This window comes from Schistocerca gregaria, chromosome 4 (assembly GCF_023897955.1).
Source record: "Schistocerca gregaria isolate iqSchGreg1 chromosome 4, iqSchGreg1.2, whole genome shotgun sequence".
Taxonomy (NCBI): domain Eukaryota; kingdom Metazoa; phylum Arthropoda; class Insecta; order Orthoptera; family Acrididae; genus Schistocerca; species Schistocerca gregaria.
The window spans coordinates 219773001-219787098 of record NC_064923.1 but is presented as its reverse complement, the minus strand read 5'-3'; the positions used below and the strand labels follow the sequence as shown (position 1 = coordinate 219787098).

Below are 14098 nucleotides of genomic sequence, written 5' to 3'. Positions count from 1 at the left end.
AGAACTTGTTAAAAATCTTCTCTCCTCAAAGTCCCTACAGTGGAAACACTTTCACCACCAACCGTGGCTAACTCAATTCACTCCTCCATCCAGCTGTGATCCACCAACACTGCCACCAAATCACCCTGTGTTACTTTTCCAGAATTTCCTAACCTCGAACCTTGCCTCACCACCATCCCTCAAATCCCTCAACATGCAAACTAACTTTACATCTGCAGAATGAACTGCAGTCCGCCACCTAAAAACTAATCCCGGGCTTGTAATCCTACCTGCTGATGAAGACTCCAACACTGTTGTTTTGTACTGCAAGGATTACCTGGCAGGAGGACTCTGCCAGCTGTCAGATAACATCCACCTACAAACATTGCCACGGTGACCTCATTCCAGAAATCTAGCAGGATCTCCAGTCTCTCCTCAAATCCTCAGGCCCACCCCAGAACCTCTCCCCCCGATTCCCTCTCTCCCCTCACCCTACCACTCCCCACACTTCTACCGTCTACATTCTTCCTGAAGTCCATAAACTCAACCACCCATGACGCCCCATTGTGGCCAGTTACTGTGCCACCACTGAGAGAATCTCTGCTCTCGTAGACCAACACCTTTGACCTATTACCCACAATCTACCCTCCTATATAACAGATAACCATTTCCTCCACCGACTCTCCACAATTAGTGTCCGTTTACTACACAGTGCCCTGCTCGTCACTATTGATGCCACCACTTTTTACACTAACATCCTAATGCCCATGGCCTTACTACTATTGAACACTACCTTTCCCAACGCCCTTCGGATTCCAAACAGACAACCTCCTTCCTGGTCACCATGACCAATTATATCCTCATCCACAATTACATTTCCTTCGAAGGCATTACCTACAAACAAATTCAGGGTAAGGCTATGGGCTTCTACATGGCACTGTCCTATATCAACCTATTCATTGGCCATTTAGAGGAATCCTTCCTAAACACCGAGAATCGTAAACCCCTCACCTGGTTCAGATTCATTGTGACATATTCGCGATCTGGATTGAGGCTGAGAACACCCTATCCACATTCCTTCAGAACCTCAACACCTTATCTCTTTCACTTCACCTGGTCCTACTCAGCCCAACAAGCCACCCTCCTAGATGTTGACCTCCACCTCACAGATGGCTACATCAGTACCTCTGTCCATATCAAACCCACCAATCACCAGTAATACCTCCACTTCAACAGCTGCCACCCGTTCCATAACAAGAAGTCACTTCCATACAGCCTAGCAACTTATCGTCGTCACATCTGCAGTGATGAGCAGTCCCTCTGTAAATATATCGAGACTCTCACTGAGGCCTTTACAGTCAGTAATTACTCTCCCAATGTTGTACAAAAATAGGTGTGCTGTGCCTTATCTTTCCAGTCACCCACCATCTCCCAAAGTTCCACCATCCAGCCAGACAGGAGAATTCCCCTCTTAACTCAGTACCACACCATTGTTTAGACTACCTCTCAATGTGCCCTGAAATGAGAAATGTCTCGCCCACTATGCTTCTCACCCGCCCCAGCCCCCTCCGCCACACTGTTATTCTGCTGTCCACCAAACCTATACAATATCTGCACAACCCCTTACCTCATGGCTCATATCCCTGTAATAGACATAGAGGCAAGACCTGTCCCATGCATCCTCCCACCATAACCTGCTCCACTCCAGTCACGAACATCACCTGTCCCGTGAAAGACAGGGCTACCTCTGAAACCAGTCACATGATCTACAAGCTTGGCTGCAACCACTGTGCTGCATTATATGTGGCCATGACAACTGACAAACTGTGGTAAGAAACAACTGGACCACCCTGTTGCCAAGCACGCCGCCCAACACACCATTCTTCATTTCAATGACAGCTTGACAGCCTGTGTCGTATGGATCCTTCCCACTAACACCAGTTTTTCTGAACTGCACAAGTGGGAACTCTCTCTGCTATATATCGTAAGATCCCATAACCTCCTGGCCCCTCAGCCTTCGTTAGTCATTCTCCTCACCCATCTAGTTGTTACATTCTGTCATGGATTTTTTATGGCTCTAGATTATTGTTTCAGCCACTGGATGATAGTGAACAATGTTAATAATGAAATGGCAAAGAGTCTGCTATGTGTACCAAGAACGTAAAGTTTCAGCCATGTAACATATTCCGAAGGGATACAAAACACTACATAATTTAGTGGGAAAGCAACTTTCTATGCCAGCAGCATATGTGAACAGTGTCAAATGTCTGATGATGTGCTGGCGGCAGTTTGTGTTCAAATTAAGACACCAGATGGCTTTTTTCAAAAGCTGTAACCGTGAATGGTTGCAAAGTCTTTTATTTGATTAGATTTAATGGGTTTAATATAAATTATTTGTCAGTAAATATACTGTAACCAATGGATATATTTTCATTTTCAACATAATACTGAAAAACAGAAATAAGACAAATAAGGATCAAATGTTACTTCAAAGATAAGGTGTCAGAAACTGACACCAAAATGACAGAAAATAATACTAATGTTGTTAAAAAACACCAAAAATTAAAAAAAATTGCAATTAAATAAAAATATTTTCTGTCCCTTCCAATCAGAAGCAACATACGTATATAGTATGTTGTCCCAACAGACAAGAAAGATTTAAAAAAAATATATATTAACCTTTGAGTTGTAAAATAATTGTTTCCTCCATATGACAGTTTCTGGCTATCCTAAACATAACTACTGGCAAGTAGGTTTGTAATTCTGTATTGAAGTATAATGTGACAGAACCTCAACAGTACATTGTTGATCAATCCTACAACACTTTTATCACCAGGGACTATTGAAGTCCCCCACCTCTGAGCTGGGAGTGGGGCTGGTAAGAAGGAAAGAAGAAACACCTGACAGTCTTGCACACTCATCATATGCAGATTATATTGTGAGCTAAACCTACTAGTCTATACTGAAATGTGCAGTTTGGACTGTCAGTATATAATATTTATCACATAGAAGGCTTTGGACTTTAACTATGTTGTTTCAGAGATCACAAAGAGAATTTTAATACTTAACTGTTGTCTGCATTAGCATTTTTTAAATGACTGTTGTGTGCACCCACAGAAACCAAATCATTCGGATTACGGGCTGATCGTCATCAGATACTGGTATTAAACAGACAATTGTTTTGGAAATTAATCCTGTACCATAGACATAGAATTCTGTGGTGAATGTGCAATCATTTTCCATTAAATAAGCATTACTATCTTGATTGAAAATGTATGTGCAAGAATGGTCTCTCTTGTGAAAATAGACAAAGGACCCATCCTATACTGGACCCCACTACATGAGATGTACTTATGAGAGAAAATGAAGTGCTAGACCCTTCAGTCAGGTAGTGTTTGTCAAATCAGAAGTATACCTCTTGTCCTTATCGTCGTCATTTCATCCCTATCTACACGCAAGTCGCCGAAGCGGCGTCAATTCAAAAGACTTGCACCAGGCGAACGGTCTAACCAATGGGAGGCCCTAGCCACGCAGCTACATTAGATGTAGGATGTCGTGTGCTATGTTTTAAAAGAGTATGTCAGCTTTCTATATTTTGTAATAAGATGACCGGAGTGGGTGACGTGGTCGGGGTTGTAGAGTGTGGCCGGACAGAAGAAGGTGGCTGTTTTTAGCAATCTTCTTCTTTATTGTTGATTCTTCCAATACATTTTCTGGTAGCTCAGCCCCACCGTTCATGTCCTGGTGGAGACGTGCTGATGTGCGCAGCCCGGGGAAAGCGACTCCGTGCTCGGTCAGTGGCTCTGCAGGCGATAGGAGGTTAGCAGCACAAGGCCCGGCCTAGCTCGCCTCTTGCAGATGCTGCGGCTCAAGACGATGCCAGGAGTCACCAGTGCAGCAGCGGGCAACGCCCTCCACCAGCTGGTCCTCATGGACAGTCACTGATGACGACAATGTAACAGCGATCGAACGCCCAGTTGGTCCTCATGGACCGAATCACTGATGATGACGATATAACAGCGACCGAACGCCCAGTTGGTCAAACCGATGCCGACGCCCACCTCTGATGCCCTTAAACAGTGCAGACCGCTGCTGAATCCATCGGTTACATGGTGCCGTGTTGATTAGAATGTTCTCGATGAGTTGGCTAATGCAACCGCGCCATACGCGGCCCGCGCATGTGCAATTCTGCTAATGCTGCGTTCTGGCTGTTGATGGCTGCTGTGCACGTACACACATACCTATGTTTGTTGCAAAACTGTGTCACCTGCATAACGCGCTGGCCAGCCTTCGTCCGCCGTCTGCCGTGAGGCTGGCGCATCGCGCACTGAAACACACTAAATCACAATTTCGCACAATATTTCCTAAAAATAACCACTTGTCCTCTAAAATTCCTCCCTAGTACGAAAAGAATTCGTCCCAGAATTCAACAAAAAACAGTCAAAACTACAGTTCACTTCACAAACACCATAAAATGCGATTGATTCACTATTTACACTGTGTTCATTCACTTCTATCCTCAGTCTAATCTTTGTTAATAAACATTACTCAGTGTTCTGCTGCAGTGCCTCACAACTGCTCAGTGATTTTGTCTGGATCCTTAGGTTAAAGGTTGGAAGGGGCAGGATTTGGGCTACCTTCCTCTTGAGCCAATAGTACACTAATCATACGTCAAAGATAAAAATACAGGTGGTGGTGGTTGATGATCCAGTAACTAGTAAGCGTTGCATATGCTCATTGCGGTACTCGTGCGCTCATTGAAAAAAGGTGTTCCGTAGTTATACATCCATCCTGAGCTGCTAGCATCTGGTCCAAAGAGGTGAGCAAAGTCGGGTCTAATGTGCTATTCAAAAGAGTGAGATTTTCTTTCTTGACGAATTGCACTGGTTGGTCGGGTACATAGATCAATGTGCGTGTTATGTTCATGATTGTAGCTCCAGTAATTATGGCTGGTAAATGGAAAGTTGGCCCTGAAATGTTACACTATGTGCCATCGATTAACAGTCCCTGCCCCTGCAATTCTATTCTTTGCGTACTCCTTTGCTTACCCTGCTCGTAACAAACGAAAATAACAACTGTGTTTTCCATTACTGAAAATTCCCAATGTGGACCCACTTGCTGAAAGAACTGCACCGTGCCTGCTATAATTTCCTTACGGCGCTCCGCGACTGGTTCTTGAGAGTGGAATAGAGAATACTCACAAGATTTGGGAACAGCGTGTAACAATTTCGAGGGGCAGATGGTAACTGGACCTGTTCGACAACACAGCAAGTCTTGTGCAGTGAGGAATGCCTGTGCTTGTCTGTTATGTGCCACTAACAGTATTTCCCGTACGGTTAATTGTACGAATTCCTGCAAAATTTCCCACTTCACTGAACACGTATGCAAGGCATAACATTCAAATTTACAATCCTTACATGTTAATGGTATTATGATATGAATTCTCAGCAGGGTACCCATCCGCCTACTGGTAACAATGGCCAATTTGTAAATAGAGATGAGTGTTCATCTGTTAATGTAATGTCGTCAGTAGCTCCAGGGATGTGGACAGTTCAGATTGAACTTTCCGTAATCCTTCCCGAAGTTGTTCCAAAGGTAACAGTACTGGGATTAGATCCCAGAGTATTGCGTGCAACATAGCCTCCTGTAGTTCCGTGGCTTCTGTGTGTGCTTCTGTAATAGTATCAGCAAGAAAACGGAGCAGCTTAGCGATTAACAGCTGTGAATCGATTATCCAACCAGTACTTGATTATACCCAAGTCGTGATTGGTCGTGTTGGCTGTGGCCTTAATGTGGGACATCATGTGCTATTCACATTATCCTGTATCTGCCATAGCTTTTAATTAATACTTTTAATATCTTCTGTGTCAGCAGTCCCAAAAACAGTTTTTAGGATACGGCCACCTGCGTCTAACCATCCTTTTTTTTCCTACGGACGTGCGGGATTAACCCTGCAGTTTGCCGCAACTGAGCTTGTAAGCATGCAAAAGATGATCGTAGTAGCTGATATTCCCTCTGTGTGTCATTAAACCTTGACTGATGAGCCACCATGGAATGAAGTTCATTAAATGTATCCTCTAATGTACAGATTTTGTCTTCAACCGCCCAAATATTACAGTCCACCCTTTAGGTCCATTGATGACCGGACATAATTAAGTCAGCTTGTCACGAGAACAAAACATCACTTGATATAACACGTACCTTCAAGGCTTCAGCTAAGCTGCAACAGCAGAACAGAATAACTATGCTGAGAGATAGTGCACACCTTCCCTCTTCCCTCTTCAGCGCAACCCATGACGCTGGAACTACTGGTCTTACCAGAACGTCACGCCTCCTGAGAAACAAAGGAAAAACGACTCACATTAGCTCTTCCTTTTTACGCGTGGCCTAAGAGCATAATAGCATGTCTGATCGCTTCACAATTAACTTGGTTCTCTTATTTATCTATTCCTTTCGTATTCTTTTTATTAGATTAATCTTTCTCTTCACTAGAAGTCACTGCAGACAATGAAGGAAGTTCCTCAAAATTTCCCTTGAAAGGTCTAATTCGGCTCACATGCACAATAGTAGGGCAAGTTGGAAGCTGCAATTTTACATTCACCGGCGATGTCTTCTCGATCACCTGGAAAGGGCTTTGATAACTAGATACAAATTTTTTATGTTTTGCCTTTTGGCACATACAGATTAGTCATCACCACCCATTGTTCTACATGATATTTGGGTAAATCCACCTTTCCATTGTGAACTTTGTCCTTTCTCTCTAACACTTTAGTGTTCATTATTTTCTCTTCCCACCAGATTGTTTCCAATTTTGTGGATAAATCTTTAACAGCCGAAATTTCGGTTCCTGGTGGAGTCTTGAGCAATTCAAACGGAGATGGCATCTTCGGACCGAACAGTACTTCATACGGAGACAATCCTGTACTTTCATGCACTTTTGAGTTATAGGCTGCGGTTACAAATGCCAATATGGTATCCCAATTGTTGTTGCAAATTTACATAATAACTTAACATCATAGCTATTGTACGATTAACTCTCTGTCTGACCATTAACCTGCGGGTGTAATGCGCTCGTTCTCAATTTCCTTACATGAAACAACTTGCAGAACTGTTTCATCAAATTGGACATAAAGTTTGTCCCTTGATGTGTAATTATAGTTTCCAAATTTCAATATCCATTGATGTACCATGGCGTGAGCTACTGTTTCAGCTCGCTGGTCCGAAATAGCTGTCAAAGACACACAGCGTGAAAAATGATCTATTATTGTTAAAACATATCAATTACCTTCTGGTGTTTGCACAAACAGTCCCAAGACATCTAAGCCAAGTAATTGAAAAGGTCTATCCGCTTCCAGTAGTCATTACAACACAATTTTCTGATGACTCAATTCCGCCTATTGAGCACACGGAATGCAATTCTTTACATACTGATCGACATCTTGCCCACGCGTTGACCACCAATAACTGTGCTACCCTCCTTTCCATTGCTCTCCGACCCCAATGACCAGAAAACATTGAATCATGTGCTTGCCTTAAAATTTCGCATCGCAATTTTTCTGGTACGACCTGTGTGGATCGTTCCTAGTTTTACAGTACAATATCCCATATTCCACGACGAACTGTTGCTGCGAGGTAAATCGCTGACAATCTGCGGTGGTGTCTGCCCATTCATTCTCATTTATTCCTGTGCATTCCCTGGTGCATACTTAACAACTTAGACCATCTGCGTTTCCATGGGATTTACCCGGTCGATGAATCACTTCAAAATCGTTGGGTCTTTAAGCCCTAACAACCACTTAAGTGCTGCATGGTCAGTAATCACCTTGAAACGTCATCCATACAAATAACACCGGAAATAGGTTATTCCAAAAATTAATGCCAATAACTGCTTCTCAGTTGTCGAGTAATTTTTTCTGCATTGTTTAGCCTTCTGGAAGCATATGCCCATCTATTTCCTGAGATAATACAATACCCAAAGCAAAATTGCTAGAGTCAAAAGATAATATAAACTGCTTACTAAAATCTGAAAAAGCCAAAACTGGACTAGATGTTAACAAATTTTTTAACTTTCGAAAAGCCACTTCGCATTCTGCTGACCAGTGAAATTTTGCTCCCTTCTTCAACAACTGTGTGAGAGGCCTTGCAGTTTCCACAAATTTTGGAATATACCACCTGTAAAAATTGGTGAGACCTAAATAAGACTGCAACTCTTTTACTTTTGTAGGTGTTGGAAAATTCATTACTGCCTCTAAAAGTTTTGGATCCATGTGGACACCCTCCTGTCCTATAATATGACCTAAATAACTGATTTCTTGCAACAAAAAATGACATTTTTCCATATGAAGATTTAACCGTGCTGCTTTCAGACGATCGAAAACTTAGTGCAAACGGCGCACATATTCTTGCACATCCTTTGAGAAAACAATTATGTCGTCCAAATATACCATACACTGATTAGGTTTCAGCCTTCGTAACACGCTATCTAGTAACCATTGGAAGGTTGCCGGAGCATTTTTGAGTCCGAAAGGCATTGGACCATGAGAATTAAATAACTCTTTATATTCCTTCAAAAGGTTCTCCATGACTTCTGTCTTGCCCTTCTAAATGTGCTACTTTACCCCACAGTGTAGACCAGCTGACACACTCCCGGCATTGTGTAATCAACTGCGAAATCCTTATCCAGTTCATCTTCCCCTATTATCTCCAGATTCGCTATTACGGTACCCCGTGCTAACTGCACCTCTTCAAGGCCAAAATTATCAATACTGACAGGCACAAGTTTTTTTCCTTCTATCTCCCGCATGTAGGACATGCTGTGGCGCATAAAACACTTCATTTTATCCAGTGGCTCATTCTCAGACAAAGGTTCAAAGACACAACGAATTTACCGGCACGCTAGCTCTAGCATCTGCCCAGATCATTTTTCCTGTACCCTTCAGTATAGTATCCCGTGAGTTAACCCCAAGGGACCTTGTACGCAGTTTAGGTGGCCCAACCGATGTCTGGGCGGTTCCTTCTGACAGTAATGGTTTTTCGGCCACAGAACCTAGGCGAAACTGTATTCCGTCCAGTTCTACTGTACGCCATTCTAGGTTAAGTTTTGCCTGTTGCGCAACCAGGAAATCCAATCAGAGTATGACATCATAGCTGCTGCCAACAACTGGAAGAACTTCTACCTGCACCTGGAAGTTCCTCATTTCCACTCGGAAGTTTAACACCCCTGGTCAGAGTGACTTCAACTGTCCCCCACCCACGCCACTTAACACACGGTGTGGTGGTATTAATTCTACTTCACCGAGTACATTTCTACTCGCCACAGATACCTGAGACCCAGTATCCAATAAAAATGGACGAGAAGGTGGCACTGCATAAACAGTTAAAGTGTTTGAGTTACCCATTGGGATAGTCAAAATTATCCAAGATTGATTTGTTTTATTTCAACTAGGAGATTGCTTTAAGGCATGGTAAATCTCTAGTTCTTCTAGAACATTAAGAACATTGCCCTTACATTCCCTATGCAACACTGAATGGGTGGATGAAATACTGGGAACAGTCACCAGTCTCAGAAAAATCTGTAACCAAAGCTAAGTTGGAGCCTGAGCTAGATGAATGTTCCCCAAATATGACCTGTCCGGCTGATGTATTTGTACAGGCAATCATTATGCGTGATTCTGTAAAACCCAGTGACTAAAAAGTATCGCTCTTCATTTTGTCACTATGTCTGAATCTCTGTCTGTTATTCCTGGGAATGAAATGTGCCAGGACAATCTTGGGAGTTGATTTGCCAACATGAGATGAAAGCCTACCATAGTATGGAACTCTTAAGATACAAAACCATCTGAGGGGTATGTTTACCTAATGGAACTGTCATAATTACACCCTCTTGCCAGCCCAGGGATGGAGTTGAAGAACCTTTAAGTTTCTTAAGAATGCTTGTATTAGTATCCTATACAAAATCATTTCCTAATATTATTTCGGTGTTTGTTTCTATTCAGAACTTAAGCTGATAATGTAATAAACATTACAAAACCAGTCGTGCTTTTTAAATAAAGTAACCATACAGTTGCAGGGGTGTTTTTTACTCAACAGAAAGTGTATTGGTAAAAGTGAAACTATAAAATTTGAATGATAAACAAAAGTGCTGCTCTTATGAAGGAAAAAAAAGTGAAGCACCAAATCAAATTAAAATAAATGTAAGCAATGACTATTGAATTAAACAAATCACCTTCCTTCAAATATAACCAAAGTGAGGGGAGAACAGTCTGTAGTAATATCTTGAAGCAAGCAAAAATTACATACGCACAAAAAAACACAATGTCAGGGTGCAATGTTAGTGAAAATTTTTTGTCACTGCTGTGAAATTTCATTTTATCAAAAATGTATGTTCTGTGCTCAGGATTTTTGATTACTGATAATATTATCACATTATTTACTCTTCTAAAGTAGTTATTTCACACAACTACATTTAAACTCAGTGTTTTTATTTTGTTTATAGTACCCAAAGGTATTTTCATGTGGTTTTGTAAGTCATGAAGGCCCAACTGAAGAGATGATGAAAAATACTCATTTCAAATTTACACTTTTTGCTGAAGGCTGGAAGGAAAAATTATCGGAGCCAACAGATCAACATGCAACGCCTATGAATAAGAAAGTAACTGCCCAGGTACAGTAATGCAGCACTGCTCTTTATAATAAGGAAAGTTCTGACAGAAACTTGCACTCGCGCGCGCACACACACACACACACACACACACACACACACACACACACACACACACACACACACACACACACAACATTTATTCTTTAAAATGTCTATATCCTGTCTTTTTATTGTCATATGAATGTTCTATATCTTTGTTTTTAGTATACAAATATGATAACCATTTTCATTTTAATATTTGTTTGCAAAGGATAGAATTCTGTTAAGATTTAATCAATAACTGCCTAAAAACTTTTTTGTTTTATTTATTTATTTATTTATTTTGTTCTGGTAATACATTTTGCAAATAAATCACAGGTTTGTTGTGGTTAATTCTATGGTATTATGTACACAGCACCACTCAGTTTTAAATAAAAGTATCTTCAACTTATATTGTATTATGCAAAATAAATATTATAGAAAAACTGCCTATTACGGAAAAATCATTTTTAATACATTTTTATTTGATTTCTTGTCTGTGTTCAGTACAAACTTTGCAATTAATTTTAAACTAGTTTCCTGATGAGCTAGAGACATGATACTTGAAACTTAGCTCAGAACTGGATAACAGTGCAATATCAAATCACTTGATTGCCTGTCTGATCCATTTAGTTCCTGTAGGGGAGAGGTGGGAGATGTAAAAGATTGGTAACATTGCCCTGCAGGACTGGCTTGCTGTGTGGGTAGTATCGGAATGCATTCCAGACATTCTCTGTGTATTAGGTTTTTGCTCTTGAATCACTCGTTTGAACATTGTTATTCTGTTGTGCCATCCCCATTGTCTATTTTCCTCTTGTTGTTGTCCTGTTCTCCTCCTGTTCCCACTCTGCTAACTGCTGTTGACAGCCCGTGGCCTGTCTGTCTGTCTGTCTCTGCTAGTTCTTTGAGTCATTCCCAATCCTTGTCAATTACTGGTCACAATAAAATAATAATATTAATAGTGCATTAGGGACCATTTTTTGATGGTTGAGGAGAAGGCACCTCATGCAAGCTTCATCTAGAGAAGAAGCAAGGGCAACAAGGGAATCTTGAGCAAGAACCAAAAGCAAATTAATCCCCAAGATTAGCCAAATGGTGTGGGTTAGCTAAAGGAAATTTCTTGGCTTTCTAGTGATGCACTTCGTCATGCTCAAACAAGACCAACTGAGACTACTGAAGCACCTATATCTTAGCTGGAATCAGGTATATTGAGACACTCTGAATTAATAGCTAGACGTACAAGTCAGGAATGTGACCAAAACTATGAAATCAACGTAAGGTGTATGCTCAACGGGAAGCTGGTGAGCCAGATTTTCACTCAACCACAAACAGGTTTTGTGACAAGAGCTTTGCTGTATGCAAGAAAAAAAAAGTTTCCCTAATCAGGTAGTGAAATATTGTTTGACTGCACCAAAGTAATACTTAACACTGAAACCTGCCACTACAATTTGCTTGTTTGCCATTGATGGAATAAACACTTGAAGAGTTCAAAGAGTTATGTTGCATCTGAAGTGTATTAGGTGATATTTCTGATGAAATTGCAGTACTAACTGAACCAGGATGACGTTTGTTTCAACATATCATTCCATACATCAAAGCGGTCAAATTTTCAGCCAGCTTTACTAAATACGGTTTCAAAGGAAATGTAATATTCTCAAAGTTTTCCATAAACAAATAGGCAATAATAGGTGACAATTGGCTTCCCATCGCAACTCAGCCTGTGAGATCATAGTACTGGTCATTGAATAAAAAGTGGAAGTCTACATGTGTCACAATAGATTTGTTAATTCAACACCAAACCTAACCACAATTAACCATAATGAATGAAAGAAGGCGAAAAGGCGACACAACATTTGCCATCTTCTGAATGCTGTGTGTCAGTAAGTTGAAGACCCCAGCAATTGGATCTATTGATGTCAACAGTGGTGACAAAGGCTTGTACTGATTTTAATTTGGATAGAGTAATCCACACACATCCTACTCGAGCACAGGTTGTTGTAAATAACAAAGCTGACATTGAACAATATCGAGGGCAAGGAGTGTGAACTTCAGAAATGTGTGCTCAGGATGTGCTAGTGAATACAAAAAGAAATACTGACAATGTAAACTTGGACAACATTGTGTCGTGTTATCAGTGAGACTGGACGAGTACAAAAGAAGTCGGAAATTTTCAGTGGATTGAGAGTTGTGCTTTGCTCAGATATTAACAGGAAATAAGGAGCTGTGAGTGGTGCAGTGGGCACTGTCAGTGAAAGTGTTTGGCCTTTATGTATGACACCAACATTCCATCTGTTCGTATGTACTTTGGCAGACATTGAATTCATTTAATCAAGCCACAATCAGTACAGTTTCAGGCACTCCAAAACTTAAGGATGTACAGTGAACCAAGCTGTTTTACACCTTGCTAAAGGTCAGAAATATGTTGCATTAAGTTGTCAGCACATTGGATGGATTACGAATAGAGCAACAGTTATGGAAAGGATATATTGATGCTCACCATAAAGATGATACATTGAGTTGCAAATTTGCACAACGAAGAGACTGTTGCACATTAGGCTTTTGGCCCAAGCCTTCATCAGAAAAGAAAAGCACACACGAATCCAGGCAAGCAAGAATATTTCACACAAATATGATCATTACCTCTGGCTGCTCAGGCTGCTATAGTGTTAAATACCATCAAGACTGAAGTTCTAAGATTTGTTTCAGGCTGTGCGCCTCTATATTCATGACTGATTAATTTTTCTTTTACTTCCCTTTCCTTACTTTTCAAACCACGTTTAGTTTGTGCACTAATCGTCTTTGAAAAGAAAAAATTGAAAACTCGCACTACTCTATTAAGCACTGTTGTCCTCTCTGCTCATAGACCGTAGCTTGCCACCACGAACACTTATGTTGTAGCACACCAGTGTTTGTGCACAGCACTGCCCATTCCATGCAGTGATGTCATGGGCTCCCTCAGTGCAGCTGTGACCTGTGCATTGCATCTCTTTGCAGCACTGCCCATTCCATGCAGTGCTGTCATGGGCTCCCTCAGTGCAATGTGACCTGTGCATTGCATCTCTTTGCGCAACTTTTCTGAGCCCATAGCACACTAGTGCTTACAGCATTGCTCAGCCCATGCAACATCACAGGCTTGCTTCATCAGAGACTGTGGTAATCTATTTCAGCTGCAGCCAGCGGGCTGGCCCTCTGCTCACGATTGTGGTACAGGCTCTTTGACTGATACTTGATGATTGTGTTTTGATATTAATATGTAGAATGGAAGAGAGACTTTTTAAATGATGGAGATATTGTCTTTGGGAGCCACAACATTGATAAAATTGATCAAAATAAGAATTTTAATTCTGCTTGTTGGCATACACACTAACAAAGACTGCCATATAAGTTGTTACAGCGTGCATGCAAAATTTCAAGAAATGTTTTTTTAAACCATTAATA

At 41.2% G+C, this 14098-nt stretch overlaps 1 protein-coding gene across 1 annotated transcript in view; it reads left to right on the top strand.

The window, feature by feature from the left end:
- The window catches only part of LOC126268127 (saccharopine dehydrogenase-like oxidoreductase), a 77581-nt gene that overhangs the window by 58362 nt on the left and 5121 nt on the right, over window positions 1–14098 (top strand). Inside the window, exon 8 of the mRNA XM_049973657.1 lies at window positions 10475–10642. Within this exon, the coding sequence (XP_049829614.1) occupies window positions 10475–10642 (168 nt within the window). The remainder of the gene's footprint in view (window positions 1–10474; window positions 10643–14098) is intronic.